This window comes from Pelophylax lessonae (assembly GCF_965119305.1).
Source record: "Pelophylax lessonae genome assembly, chromosome: 8".
In the NCBI taxonomy this organism is placed as follows: domain Eukaryota; kingdom Metazoa; phylum Chordata; class Amphibia; order Anura; family Ranidae; genus Pelophylax; species Pelophylax lessonae.
This window is the reverse complement of record NC_138775.1, coordinates 69,112,747-69,125,113: the sequence shown is the minus strand read 5'-3', so window position 1 is coordinate 69,125,113 and position 12,367 is coordinate 69,112,747. Positions and strand designations below refer to the sequence as shown.

At 46.0% G+C, this 12,367-nt stretch overlaps 1 protein-coding gene across 1 annotated transcript in view; it reads right to left on the bottom strand.

Annotated features, from left to right (window-relative positions):
* DCP1A (decapping mRNA 1A) overlaps window positions 1-12,367 on the bottom strand; it is a 139,475-nt gene that overhangs the window by 47,569 nt on the left and 79,539 nt on the right. The window contains exon 6 of the mRNA XM_082266389.1: window positions 3,723-3,833. Within this exon, the coding sequence (XP_082122515.1) occupies window positions 3,723-3,833 (111 nt within the window). The remainder of the gene's footprint in view (window positions 1-3,722; window positions 3,834-12,367) is intronic.

Below are 12,367 nucleotides of genomic sequence, written 5' to 3'. Positions count from 1 at the left end.
CTTAGAGATACTCAGTTTTGTAACAAGCCGTAACAGAGGCATAAAAGCTCCTTAGAGGGGTGGGTGCTGTGTCTGTCGAACTCAGAGAAAAGGATTTTACAAAATTCCTATTTTCTCTTCCGTTCATTGACAGACACAGATCCATATTCTTCACCGTAGGGACGTCCCAAAACAGTTCCAAACTTTAGGGGTGGGAATAAAACTCAAGGCTAAACAAGAGCCAATCCAGGTAATAGTAGCTCAACAATTAGAGCCGGACCTGAAATACACCCTCAAGAGGGAAAAACAGATCCTCTAAATTGTAGTCCACAAAAACTTTGCGGCCAAAAGGAGGCAACCGCAGATGCCAAAACTTGGCAAACATATGCACGGATGACCAAGTGGCTGCCATGCACACCTGCGCCACTGATGCCTGGTAACAGAGGGCTCAAAGAAGCACTCCGTGCCTGAGTAGGATGTGCCATCACAGGGAAAGGGGGGAACCCGACCCGTAAGCGAATAAGTCTGGGTCAACATCTGTCTGATCCATCTGGAAATGGTAGCAGAGGAAGCAGTAATCCGATTCCACAGCCCCTCCGTAATCATATAGAGAGAGTCTGACTCCCGAAGGGACTCAGTGGCTGCCAAATAGCTCGAAAATCATCCAGAGTATAAAAGGTAAATACCCTGGGATGAGCCAGCCTGGGACACAAGGACGGCAGCCCAATGTCCTCATTCAAATGGAAATCAGAGACAACCCTTGGAGGCACGACAGCCGTGGTCGCAGGACCATCTTATCCCAGTGAACCACCAGATAGAGAGAATGACAAGACAAAGTCGCCAACTTGGACACCCTAAGAATAGAGGTGATAGCCACCAAAAAAAACACCTTTTGTGACAGCGTAAGGAAAGGGATCTCCCCTATGTTTTCAAAGGGAGGTTTTTAAAGAACCGGCCGAACCAAGTTCAAACCCCATGGTGGCAGAGGAGAACTTACAGGCGAAGTAAAATGATGAACCCCCTGAAGGTGTATACGCCCCAATGAATGGGAAGCCAAAGGTCTTTGAAAAAAGACTGCCAAGGCAGACACTTGGCCTTTCACGGTTCTCAAATCCAGGTTCTGATTCAACTCCGCTGAAGAAAGGCCAGATTCGGAGCCACCGAAAAGGAACGAGGATGGACTCCTCAAACTGCACACCAGGAAATGTACACATTCCACATCAGATGATAAAGCTTTCGAGATGTTGAAGGCGAGGAGATCTACATGGTTGGACTCACTGAAGCAGAACAGCCTCTGTGCTTCAGCACCTGGCTCTCAACAGACAGGCCATCAAAGCCAGCCACTGTAAAACAGGATGGAAGATCCACCCTTGAGACAACAGATCGTCCCTGAGAGGAAGCCTCCAGGGGACCTCTGCAGCCAGTCCCATCAGGTCGGTGTACCAAGGCCAGTCCAAAGCCACCAGAAGAACGGAAACCCCCGGCCATGAACCTTAACACCTTTCTGTTGAACCAAAATAACAGTGCTTGCATGAAAACATGATTAGTGAGCAGCAGCTGCAATATTGATTTATTGATTCACATATTTTTGGCGCTGTATTTAATTTTGTAACATCACTTCTAAACACCTTTCTGTTGAGCTGAAAGCAAACAGGGCCACCTCGGGGGTGACCCATGGCAGACATATCTGATGAAATGCGTCCGGATGAAGGGACCATTCCCCCTGGTCCAACGCCTGATGACTGAGGTAATCCGCCTGGCAATTTTCTACACCGGAAATGTGCACGGCGGAGAGGGCAAGAAAGATCTGCCCACCAGAGAATGCCGGACACCTCCAGGGCTACCAACACACTCCTTGTGACACCCTGGCAATTCACAAAAACCACGACCGTGGCGTTGTCTGACTGAATCCGCACTGGGAAGGTACTCCTACCTCCCTGTACGACTCCTAATAATGTCATCCAGGGTAGCCGCAAACAGGCGCTCGACCTGAAAAGGCAATTCAGTCAGATCCTTCTTGGAGGTGTGATCTGCAGACCAACACTTCAGTCACAAATTACCCCTAATCACCACTGCCGAGACAGATAGCTTTGAGACTCACAAGGAACCACATCCAAAGATGCATCACAAACAAACTGCAGACCCTGGATCAACCGGTCTGCCAGTTCGCCATAGGCGGAGGAAAAGCGGTCGCCCCCCCATGGTCAGACGTAAAAGCGTCACCCACACCGTCAGTCTCTGAGACACCCGTGTGGAGGCCAAAACATGCTCCAATAAGGCACCAGCCATAGTAAACATGTAACGGGCCTTAGAGAGTCCGCCCATCTGTCAGCCGGATTCCTAAAAGCCAGTGATTCTACCACCCGAAACATGGTTGCCTTATTCAACCTGAAAATAGGGGAACCCACCGGCGGTGGGAGCCTTCACTTCTTCAGGAGCGACTCCATAAGGGATACCGGACAGCAAACCGTCTTGGGATCATCAGGGATCAGTCATATTAGGACACACCTAGCACTTAAAAGTACACTTGTCAAAATAAGCTGGATAAGAGAAACCCATATCCGCACGGACGGCTTATGAGTGACAAACGGAACAGATATGTCCGCAGCAGCCTCAGCTGCATCCACCAGCATAAATGGCGCCTGCACTGACGCAATCAATGCATCTACTAGCGCCTCTTTGGTGTGGTGCAGCAGCCATGGAGGAATCATCCTCACTGTCTGACGGGTCAGTGAAACGTGGACTCAGACCCCTGCAAGGTGAACCCTGGAAAGACCAACCTCCCCAGGGAGTAGCCGCACCCCACACCAAATCCAGGGAAGGAGAGGAGGGGGCCCTTACTTACCGATCCAGAGAAGTGTGCCGGTAACACTCCCAAGACAGAAACTTCTTTGCCACCGAAGTGGGGGAGCTGTCGGTCAGAAGGAACGCTGCGACTCAGGCCAAGACTAGGTCGTATGCGACCATGAGAGACATTTAAACGTCCAGTGGGGCTATGTCGCGGCTGACCGCGCTTGCTGGCCAGTCTGAGGGGACCACTGGAACTGCAATAGACCAGCCTGTCGCTCAGCCCGGCAGTTGCTAGAAGATATCCACAGGAAAAAAAACATGAAGAAATCCAAAAAAACGAACAACAAAGAAATAGACAAAAAAGCCAGGACCTAGGGCCGGCAGGGAGGCTAGGTTCTATTCCTGAACTAGGCAAACAAAAACTGGGTATCTCTAAGCAGAGAGGGGGTTTATGCCAGCTGATGACGGCTCACAGGGCGTAGCCAAGCTTTTTTGTTGTCTGCCTAGTCTTACTCCTGTAGAGGGCAGCATAACCCTATGGTGAAGAATATGGAGTTGTGTCTGTCAATGAACTGAAGAGAAATGAAGATTTTCATGGGATTCTGGAGTTGCTGGGTATCGCTTTTGGAGCGGCGTATTTAATGGCTGGAGGCTATTTGAGCCAGAGCAACCAGTTAAGGACTCCACCCTTAATCTATGAGGTGTGCTCCCTGTTGTGAGCACTACCTTTGTGCTTTGCTTTCCTAGTCAGTTTACACCGCAGTAATAGTGGAAGTAATAGGCTGATCAGCAAAGTTAAATACGTTTCCAATTAAACTTATGTACAGTTGTGTTTTACCAGTTCTTTTTACATAACTGCCAATTGTTTGTTGAACTGTGAGCAGCTGAAATAGATAATATGACACCATACAGGCTTCTATATAAAAAGGATAGTAGACCAAAAAAGCACATACTTTCTCCTGAGGAGCAGAGGATCCATGCTCAGCTGTTTCCAAGCTGTCTGCCTTCACTAATGGAGAGTTCTTCACTGTGCTGAAGCTGGCACTAATGTCATTCCCTTGACCCTAAAGAAAGCAAAAAGACAGTTTTTTAAATATCAACTGCAGATAAACTATTAAAGAGGTTGTAAACCTCACAAAAATAAATAAATGTAAAAATAAAAACCTGAAAGACAAAGACATAATGAGCTAGTATGCGTTGCATACTAGCTCATTATAAAATACCTTAGAACGAAGCCCCCGCAGTGGCACCAGCTAACTGCTGACACGACGGACATGTTAACCCGTCTTCCTTCCGGGTTCGCATCCTCCCACCATCTGACTGGCTCGAGCTGCGATGTCACTCTTGCGCATGGGAGCCGCTGTTCACGGCGCAAGGCTCTGAAGGAACGGCACTGCGGCTGTTCCTTCAGAGCACATGCGCCAGTGATGTCACTGGCTCCATGCAAGAAAAAAATCTCCTAAACCGTGCATGTTTAGGAGATATTTACAGTACCTATAAGTTAGGGATGCACCGATCCAACTTTTTTGGACCCGATACCGATATCTGGCGTTGTGAAATTTCCGATACCGGAACCGATCCGGAGCTACACACAAAGCAAGCGGCTGCAGTACAGAGCAAAGCCGCTGCTTCATGTGTACGGCTCCTCCATTCACAGGCGGAGTGCATTTGATATCACTCCGCCTGTGAGCTGGGACTATACAGGAAGTAGGGGCTCCCATCCCATACTACTACTGCACCAAGTAAGGGATGGCTGAGCCGTTACCAAGCAAAAACCGGATCGGCCAGTGGATCGGTCAATGTTACCGATCCACCTATAATGGCCATATATAATATCGGATCGGTGCATCCCTACTATAAGTAAGCCTTATCATAGACTTACCTATAGGTACAAATTACAGAGGAAGCTTTACTTCCGCTTTAACTGGAGCAGCCAGCTTGGGGTGACATCGGAAAAGATGCGCTATGAGCTTTCTTCCTTGCCTTTAATGTATGGATGTGCGAGAGTCGGTTGGGGGACTATACCACAGGATTTAGTGACTTAATTCAAATTCACCTTTTGTGGCAGGGTGAATCAAAAGCCTCGCTGTACATGAAGATGGAAATCTACCAACATTATGCATAGTTAATTTGGAGTATCCCACTATTCCCTTCTCCTATCCCTAATTTATAACAAAACACAAAACAACAAAATACCCCTGGACTGGTTATTGTAGTGAGCCAAGGAGGACAAAAGTGAGAAACTGTTCATGCCGAGATTGCTGTTGGTAACTCAGGGGGACCCGTAGGTGTGAAATCTGGCAGTGCTACAATTACTTTTATAGTATTAAATTGGTAAATAGCTACCACTATGACAAGGCACGCATAAAATAGACAGCAGGATACAAGCTGCGTGAAGTTTCCCCTTGCTCTTTCTTTCTACAATCCATCTAGAGCACTCAGACAGCGTCGTTCAGAGTCTAAAAGTATATATATATATATATATATATATATATAATTTATCACGCAAATTAGGCTCTGTAAGACCCTAAACAATAGTCGGGAACTCCAACCTCATTAAGATAGTGTTACCTTTACCTTTCTTGCCCATGCTGACCACCAATGTTGTTGCTATCGTTGTTTCTGTATTCCATACTCCCCACTAAACTAAAAGCCTGGATTTGCAGTCTGGATGATGGCCAGCCTCATTTTAGACCCTTTACCTTGAGGCTGGACTTTCAAGGACAACCTACAGCCCTCCTCCCCAATGTACATGTATCTGCATTCCTCACTGGCATATACAGTAAGTCCCCCACATACAAACATTCCATTTGCAAACTTTCAAAGATGCGAACATATGCTTGCATGCCCAATCATGAAAAGCTGGGTACGCACACTCACTCAGCTTTTTTTCATTCAACACAGAGGGTTGAAAAAAAAAAAAAACCTGACAGATCACCGTACCAACACAGGCAATGTTGGTGCAGCAATCTCCCTGCTGTGCTATTGTGTTATGACAAGGGGACTAGACTATATATCTTCCATGTTGTACTATGTGGGAAGAAAAAGGGTTACTGTGCCAGATGTGGTTCTGTTCCCAGAAGCCCATTGTGAGGTTTGCATATGAGGGTGCAAAGGTAGCGCCCATAGCTGTTCCAGTTATTTGTATCTTACAATTAACTGGAACAGCCATGGGTGCCAAATTTGCACCCTCATATGCAAACCTCACAATGGGCTTCTGGGAACAGAACCACATCTGGCACAATATTGAGATGGTAGTACCACACAAGTCAATGAATTTGTCATCGATAACAATATGTCAACGGGGCCCCTGCTGACGAAGTCGATGACGCAACGCGTACGGGGGAGGAGCCTGCACGTCATTACGCCGATCCGGAGGTACCAGGAAGTGTCCTGAAGGCTGCTGTGAGCTGGCACTGCTTAAGTGCCTTGTAATGTAAGTGCGATTCCTACTATGACCAAATAAATAACCCCTTATCAATACAGAGAGCACTAGATCTCCTTTTTTATATTTTTCATCCACTGCATTCCTGAACCTGAGAGATTGGTTGGAAGTGGAAGCAGAAGGGATCACCAGGCGACCGTGATTGTTTATCTATATGCCTGTTTAGACTCATTTGAGTCTTCATTTGAGGTGAGCTGCTAATCTCACTATTTGTCACTGGAGCACTTGGAGTGAAGCATGCAGCACTTTATGCACAGATGAAGATTTGTTTATTCATTTTGTCACTGAAATTGCACTGTGTATTGGGACTTTATCACATTTAATATCAAGTCACTTTATTTATACTGTGTTATTGGGACATTCAATATCACGTTTTGTTCGATTCATATTAATTTATGAGCATTACATTTATTTCTTACCACATCATTATATTTTTAAGCGATTTTGTGTATTCACTTAGCGCAGCAATATTATTTATCTAATCCATGTCCTTAGTCTGCTTGTCTTCAGTAAACTGTTTGCGGGCTTTTTTGTGCATCATCTTTAGAAGAAGTTTCCTTCAGGGACGACAGCCAGAGACCAATTTGATCACCAAATGTGAAGCGTATTGTCTGAGCATTGACCAGCTGACCCCCCACCCCTTCTACCTCTGCAGCAATGCTGGCAGCACTCATACGTCCATTTCCCAAAGACAACCTCTGGATATGACGCTGAGCATGTGCACGCAACTTCTTTGGTCGACCATGCGAGGCCTGTTCTGAGTGGAACCTGTCCTGTTAAACCACTGTATGGTCTTGGCAACCGTGCTGCAGCTCAGTTTCAGGGTCTTGGCAATCTTCTTATAGCCTAGGCCATCTTTATTTAGAGCAACAATTCTTTTTTTCAGATCCTCAGAAATTTCTTTGTCATGAGGTGCCATGTTGAACTTCCAGTGACCAGTATGAGAATGTGAAGCCATAACACAAAATGTAACCTGCTCCCCATTCACACCTGAGACCTTGTAACACTAACGAGTCACATGACACCGGGGAGGGAAAATAGCTAATTGGGCCCAATTTGGACATATTTTACTTACATAGGAGAGGAATATCAGCCCCTCCCACTGGAGTCCCTGTGCTTGGAAAAGAGAAAGAAAATCACATGACAGCTGTGCTAAAAAAAGGTATTAAGAGATAACAAAAAAAAAAAAAAAGTCAGTACTATCACCAATGCCCTGAAAGAGAACATATAATGGCATTTTACAGCTGAGCCTTTACAACCACTTTAAAGCCTGTTAGATGGGGCATGCTGATGAAAATACCAGATCCCCTGCAGTCTTAAGGAATGTAAAGTAACCACTATTGTCTTGGTTCCAGAGATAATGCAATCTTTGCCTAGGCTTCAGAGCACATTTTATTTATTCACTGTCAAATGTATCATTTTCTTTTCAAGCAGCTCTAAAGACAAAAATCCTGAAATGACATGTAGTCCCTAACTGCTGGCAGAGATGTCAATATTTAAAGGCAGTCTAACAGACCCTGAATCACTCATTTTTGGCACCAAGTCCTTGGCACTTTGGGAACTCAGAGTTAGAGTATCAGCTTTTAGAGCCAACAGTCCTGGGGTGTGATAAGGGGACTGTGCACTTATAGTTCAATTAAAGTGGTTGTAAACCCTTACATATACCCAGAGAGGTGACTAAACAAATCCTCCTACACAAGTTGCACTTGTGTATCTTCAGCAATTTCTTACATAGGTACATAGTTTGGTCGAAAAAAAAAAAGACAAGTCCATCCAGTTCAACAATAAAAAAAAAAAAAAAAAAAAGGGGGGGGGGGGGGGATTATACAATTCTATATATACACAATCCTATACCCACAGTTGATGCAGCGGAAGGCAAAAAAAAAACAAAAAACACCGCAAAACATGATCCGATTAGCTCCAACAGAAGAAAAAACCTAAGTTACTTACTGGTGACGGTATTTCTAAGAGCCTTTCAGGACAGCACCTGGAGAGAGCGCAGCTCCACCCAATTCACAGGAAACACTGCAAGATAAAAACTCCTCCTCTTCCACCATGCCTCAGTCATTTAGAGTAACCTCCGACATGCTGGAAAAAATAGAACATAAACAACAACTACCGCAGGTTAACCATTTACAAAAGATTATAAACAAAAAAACAGGGGGGGTAGCTGCTGCTGTCCTGAAAGGCTCTTAGAAATACCGTCACCGGTAAGTAACTAAGGTTTTCTCAGGTCGCCTTTCAGGACAGCACCTGGAGAGGATAAGCGAGTAACTTACACTTAGGGTGGGACCACTGCCTGCAGAACCTTTCTGCCGAAGGCTTGATCCTGAGCTGACAACAAGTCCAACCTGTAGTATCTAAGGAAGGTTGAGAAACTGGACCAGGTAGCTGCCTTGCAGATCTGTTCAGGCGAAGCACCGGCCCTTTCAGCCCATGAGGTTGCCACAGACCTTGTGGAATGTGCTAGAATGCCTTCTGGAGGTTCTTCACCTTGAGCTACACAAGCTTGCTCAATAGCCCCTCTGAGCCATCTGCCTAGAGTGCTCTTAGATGCTTTTTCTCCTATGCGAGATCCCGAGAAGACAACAAATAATGCATTTGATTTTTTAAATTCTTTAGTTACGAGGAGGAACTGAAGCAAACATCTCCTCACATTCAATGTGTGAAAGGATTCCTCACGAGTATTCTTAGGAGTTGAGGAGAAGGTTGGTAACACAATTTCTTGTGACCTATGAATAGATGAAGCAATCTTTGGAAGAAATGCTGGGTCTGTACGCAGCACAACTCGATCTGAAAAAACTGTCAGAAAGGAGTCTGACACTGAAAGGGCCTGAATTTCACTAATTCTTCTGCCCGAGGTAATAGCTATCAGGAAGATAGTTTTCAAAACCAAATTCTTCAGAGAAGCCTCTCTAATTAAAGTCTCTTGGGACAATGTCCTTTCGAAAAAACTGAAAGAGCCGCCACTTGCGTTTTTAGAGTGCTGGCTGCCAGTCCTTTATCCATTCCTTCATGGAGAAACTTCAGCACTGAAACTAACTTTTAATCTCAAAGTTCTTGCTGGAACACCAGGTATACTTTTAGCAGACTTTCATATAAATGTCCCTGGTCACCTTCTTTCTACTGGAGAGAAGGGTAGAGATGACCTTTTCCGACAGGCCTCTGGCTCTTAGGAGGCCTTCCTTAGAAACCACACTGTCAGTTGTCGACGGTCAAACTCCGGATAAATCAGGTTCCCCTGTGTTAGTAGATCTCTCCTCGATAGGAGCTTCCAAGGAGGCCGTGAGGCCAGATTCACCAGGGGAGCAAACCAAGGCCTTTTTGGTCAAAAAGGTGTGATCAGGATTAAACTTGTCTTTTCCTCCCTGAAATTCTTGAGAACTAATGGGATTAGTTGAAACGGAGGAAATGCATAAGACAAAGGGAAGTCTCATGGATGAGCTAGAGCATCCAAGCCCCAGGCCTGATCTTCACTGTGGAGGGAAAAGAATCTTTGGACCTTGGCGTTCTGTTGACAAACAAACAGATCTATCTGGGGGAAGTCCCCAGGCTTCCACTATCTCCAAAAATACTTCCTGGTTCAGACTCCATTCTGATTCCAGTACTTTTCTTCTGCTCAGTAAAACTGCCAGAAGATTTTGTGATCCCTTTAGGTGAACAGCTGTCAAGGAGGCAAGATTTTTCTCCGCCCAGGAGAGCTTGATTGCCAGATATGAAAAGCAGCCTGCTTCTTGTGCCTCCTTGTTTTGACACGTAAGCTACCACTGTCATGTTGTCCGAGAGAACTTGGACATGATGGCCCTTGACTGCCTGTTGAAAAGACCAAAGACCTAGGAAAATGGCTTTCAACTCCTGCTGTGTTGGATGACCTCCTGGCCTTGTTTTGGACCATGTCCTTTGCATTGTCCGACCACCTAAGTGGGCTCCCCAGCCCCAGGCACTGGAGTTCGTGGTCAGAAGTTTGTCCGGATGGAAGGACCACTGCAGACCGTCTTCCAGATTTCTGGAATTCCCCCACCACCACAGAGACCTTTTTGCTTTTGTGGAAATTGACAAATTTCTCCAGAGGGTCCAGATGTGACCATTTCTGCAAAATGTCTCTTTAGAGGAGGCGAGAATGTAGCCTTGCCCATTGTACAGCAGGGATAGCAGCTGTGAGCAAGCCCAGAACTGCCATGGCTGACCGGACTGTAACCTGATGATTGGTTTGCATCCGGGCCCCGGCATTCTGGGTCTTCACTATCTTCTCTTGTGGTAAGAAGACTTTTTTGGAGGACAGAATCTATCCTGTACCCGAGAAGTTTTATCTGTTAGGATGGAATTAAACTGGATTTCTCCACATTCCTGAGCCACCCCAGACCCCTGAGGTGGTCCTGAGTCTCCTGAAGGTGTCCCAACGTCTGGCTTTTGGATTCTGCAAATATTAGCAGATCGTCTAGATATGGGACAATGGAAATACCCTTCAGCCTCAGAGACTCTAGGGCGTCTGCCATCACTTTGGTGAACACCCTGGGAGAGGATGAAAGACCGAAGGGGAGGGCTCTGAACTGCAGGTGCCAGACCGATTCCCCCAGATTTACTGCCAGCCTCAGAAACTTCTGGTAGTCTCGATGTATTGGGATGTGTAAATAAGCAACCCTCAAATCCAGAGATGCCAAAAAGCAGTTTGGGAACAGCAGCTTGGTCCCCGAGTAGATGGTGTCCATCCTGAAATGTTTGTACCTGATAGATCTGTTTAGAATCTTCCGATTCAAGATCATCCGATACTTGCCTGAGGGTTTCCTTACCAGAAAAATGTGTGAATAAAAACCCACGGCCTTGTTACTCCTTGGGAACTTGAAAGAGTACTTCCTGTTGAATCAGCTCTTGCCACAGAGACATGATTGAGGAAGCTTCACCACACAAGGTGAAGAAACAACTCTTGAGTCTGGTGCCTTAGACCACTCGGCCATGCTGACAAGACATTCCGGATCCCTTGAGAGTAACAAAAAATCTGCTTGGAGGAGTCTCCAGGAACTCCAGCATGTATCCCTAAGCCACAAAGTTCTTTACAAAGGGGCTTGCGGACACTTCTTCTCACCGTGGGAGGAACCCTAAAAGTCTTCCCCCCACTGGAAGGCAGCTGTCACTTGCTTTGGGTCTGCTTGTCAGGAGGTAAAGAGAATTCCACTTTTTCCCTTACCTTTCTGAGAGGCCCATCTGGGTCTCTGGTCCTGTTCACGCTTTTTGTTGGATTGCGGGACAGGACGAAATCCCTTGCTTGGGATCGATTTCTTTTTGGACGGAAAGGCTCTTTTTATCTGCCGTTCTGTCAAAGAATTGTTTTTAAATTCAGGCCCAAAAGCAAGTCACCAGAAAAGGGCAAACCACAAAGTTTGGCCTTAAAGGCTAAAACTCCCGACCAATTTTTCAACTAACTGCCCTTCGAGCAGAGTTGACGAGGGCTGCCGCCTGGCAGACATTATGATCGTTTCAGCAGAAGCCTCAGCCATGTATTTACTGCTCTTAGGATCAGCAGGAAAGACTCCAGGAGATCTTTCCTTGATGCACCAGCCTCCATATGTCCCTTGAGCTGGTCGAGCCACCACTCTAGATTTCTGGCTACGACCGTGGAGGCCATGGCCGGCTTTAGGCTGGATGTAGTAGAATTCCAAGCCTTCTTAAGGAGAGAATCTGCCCTTTTATCCATGGCGTCTTTAATATCCCCATATCCTCAAATGCCATCCGTGCGACAAGACACCTGTGAGAAAACCGCCTCTGGGTTTTTGTGTTCCACAAATGTGTCTGATCCCCTTCAAAGGGAAACCTCCTTTTTAGAGATTTTAGAAAAGAAAGAGACCCCTCTGGGTCCTTCAATTCATTTCCAAAGGACCCTGTAAGGACCCTATGGCCCGGAAAGACCCTTTCCATTATGGATAGCCATTTCAAACGTGGAATAAATCGCTCCCAGATCTTTAACAATTTATATCTAGAGGATTCAGCCACTCAACTTTTTGAGGAACAAGAGCACATTCGCCCTTTCATCCTCTGAAACACTTAATACAGTGATTAGAAGTGCACCGATTGTTTGGTAATCTGAGGATAGGGTGCCATAAATGGATAAATTCACTATTCAGCTGAACAGTCTCTTTATAATGACACACAGCTGTG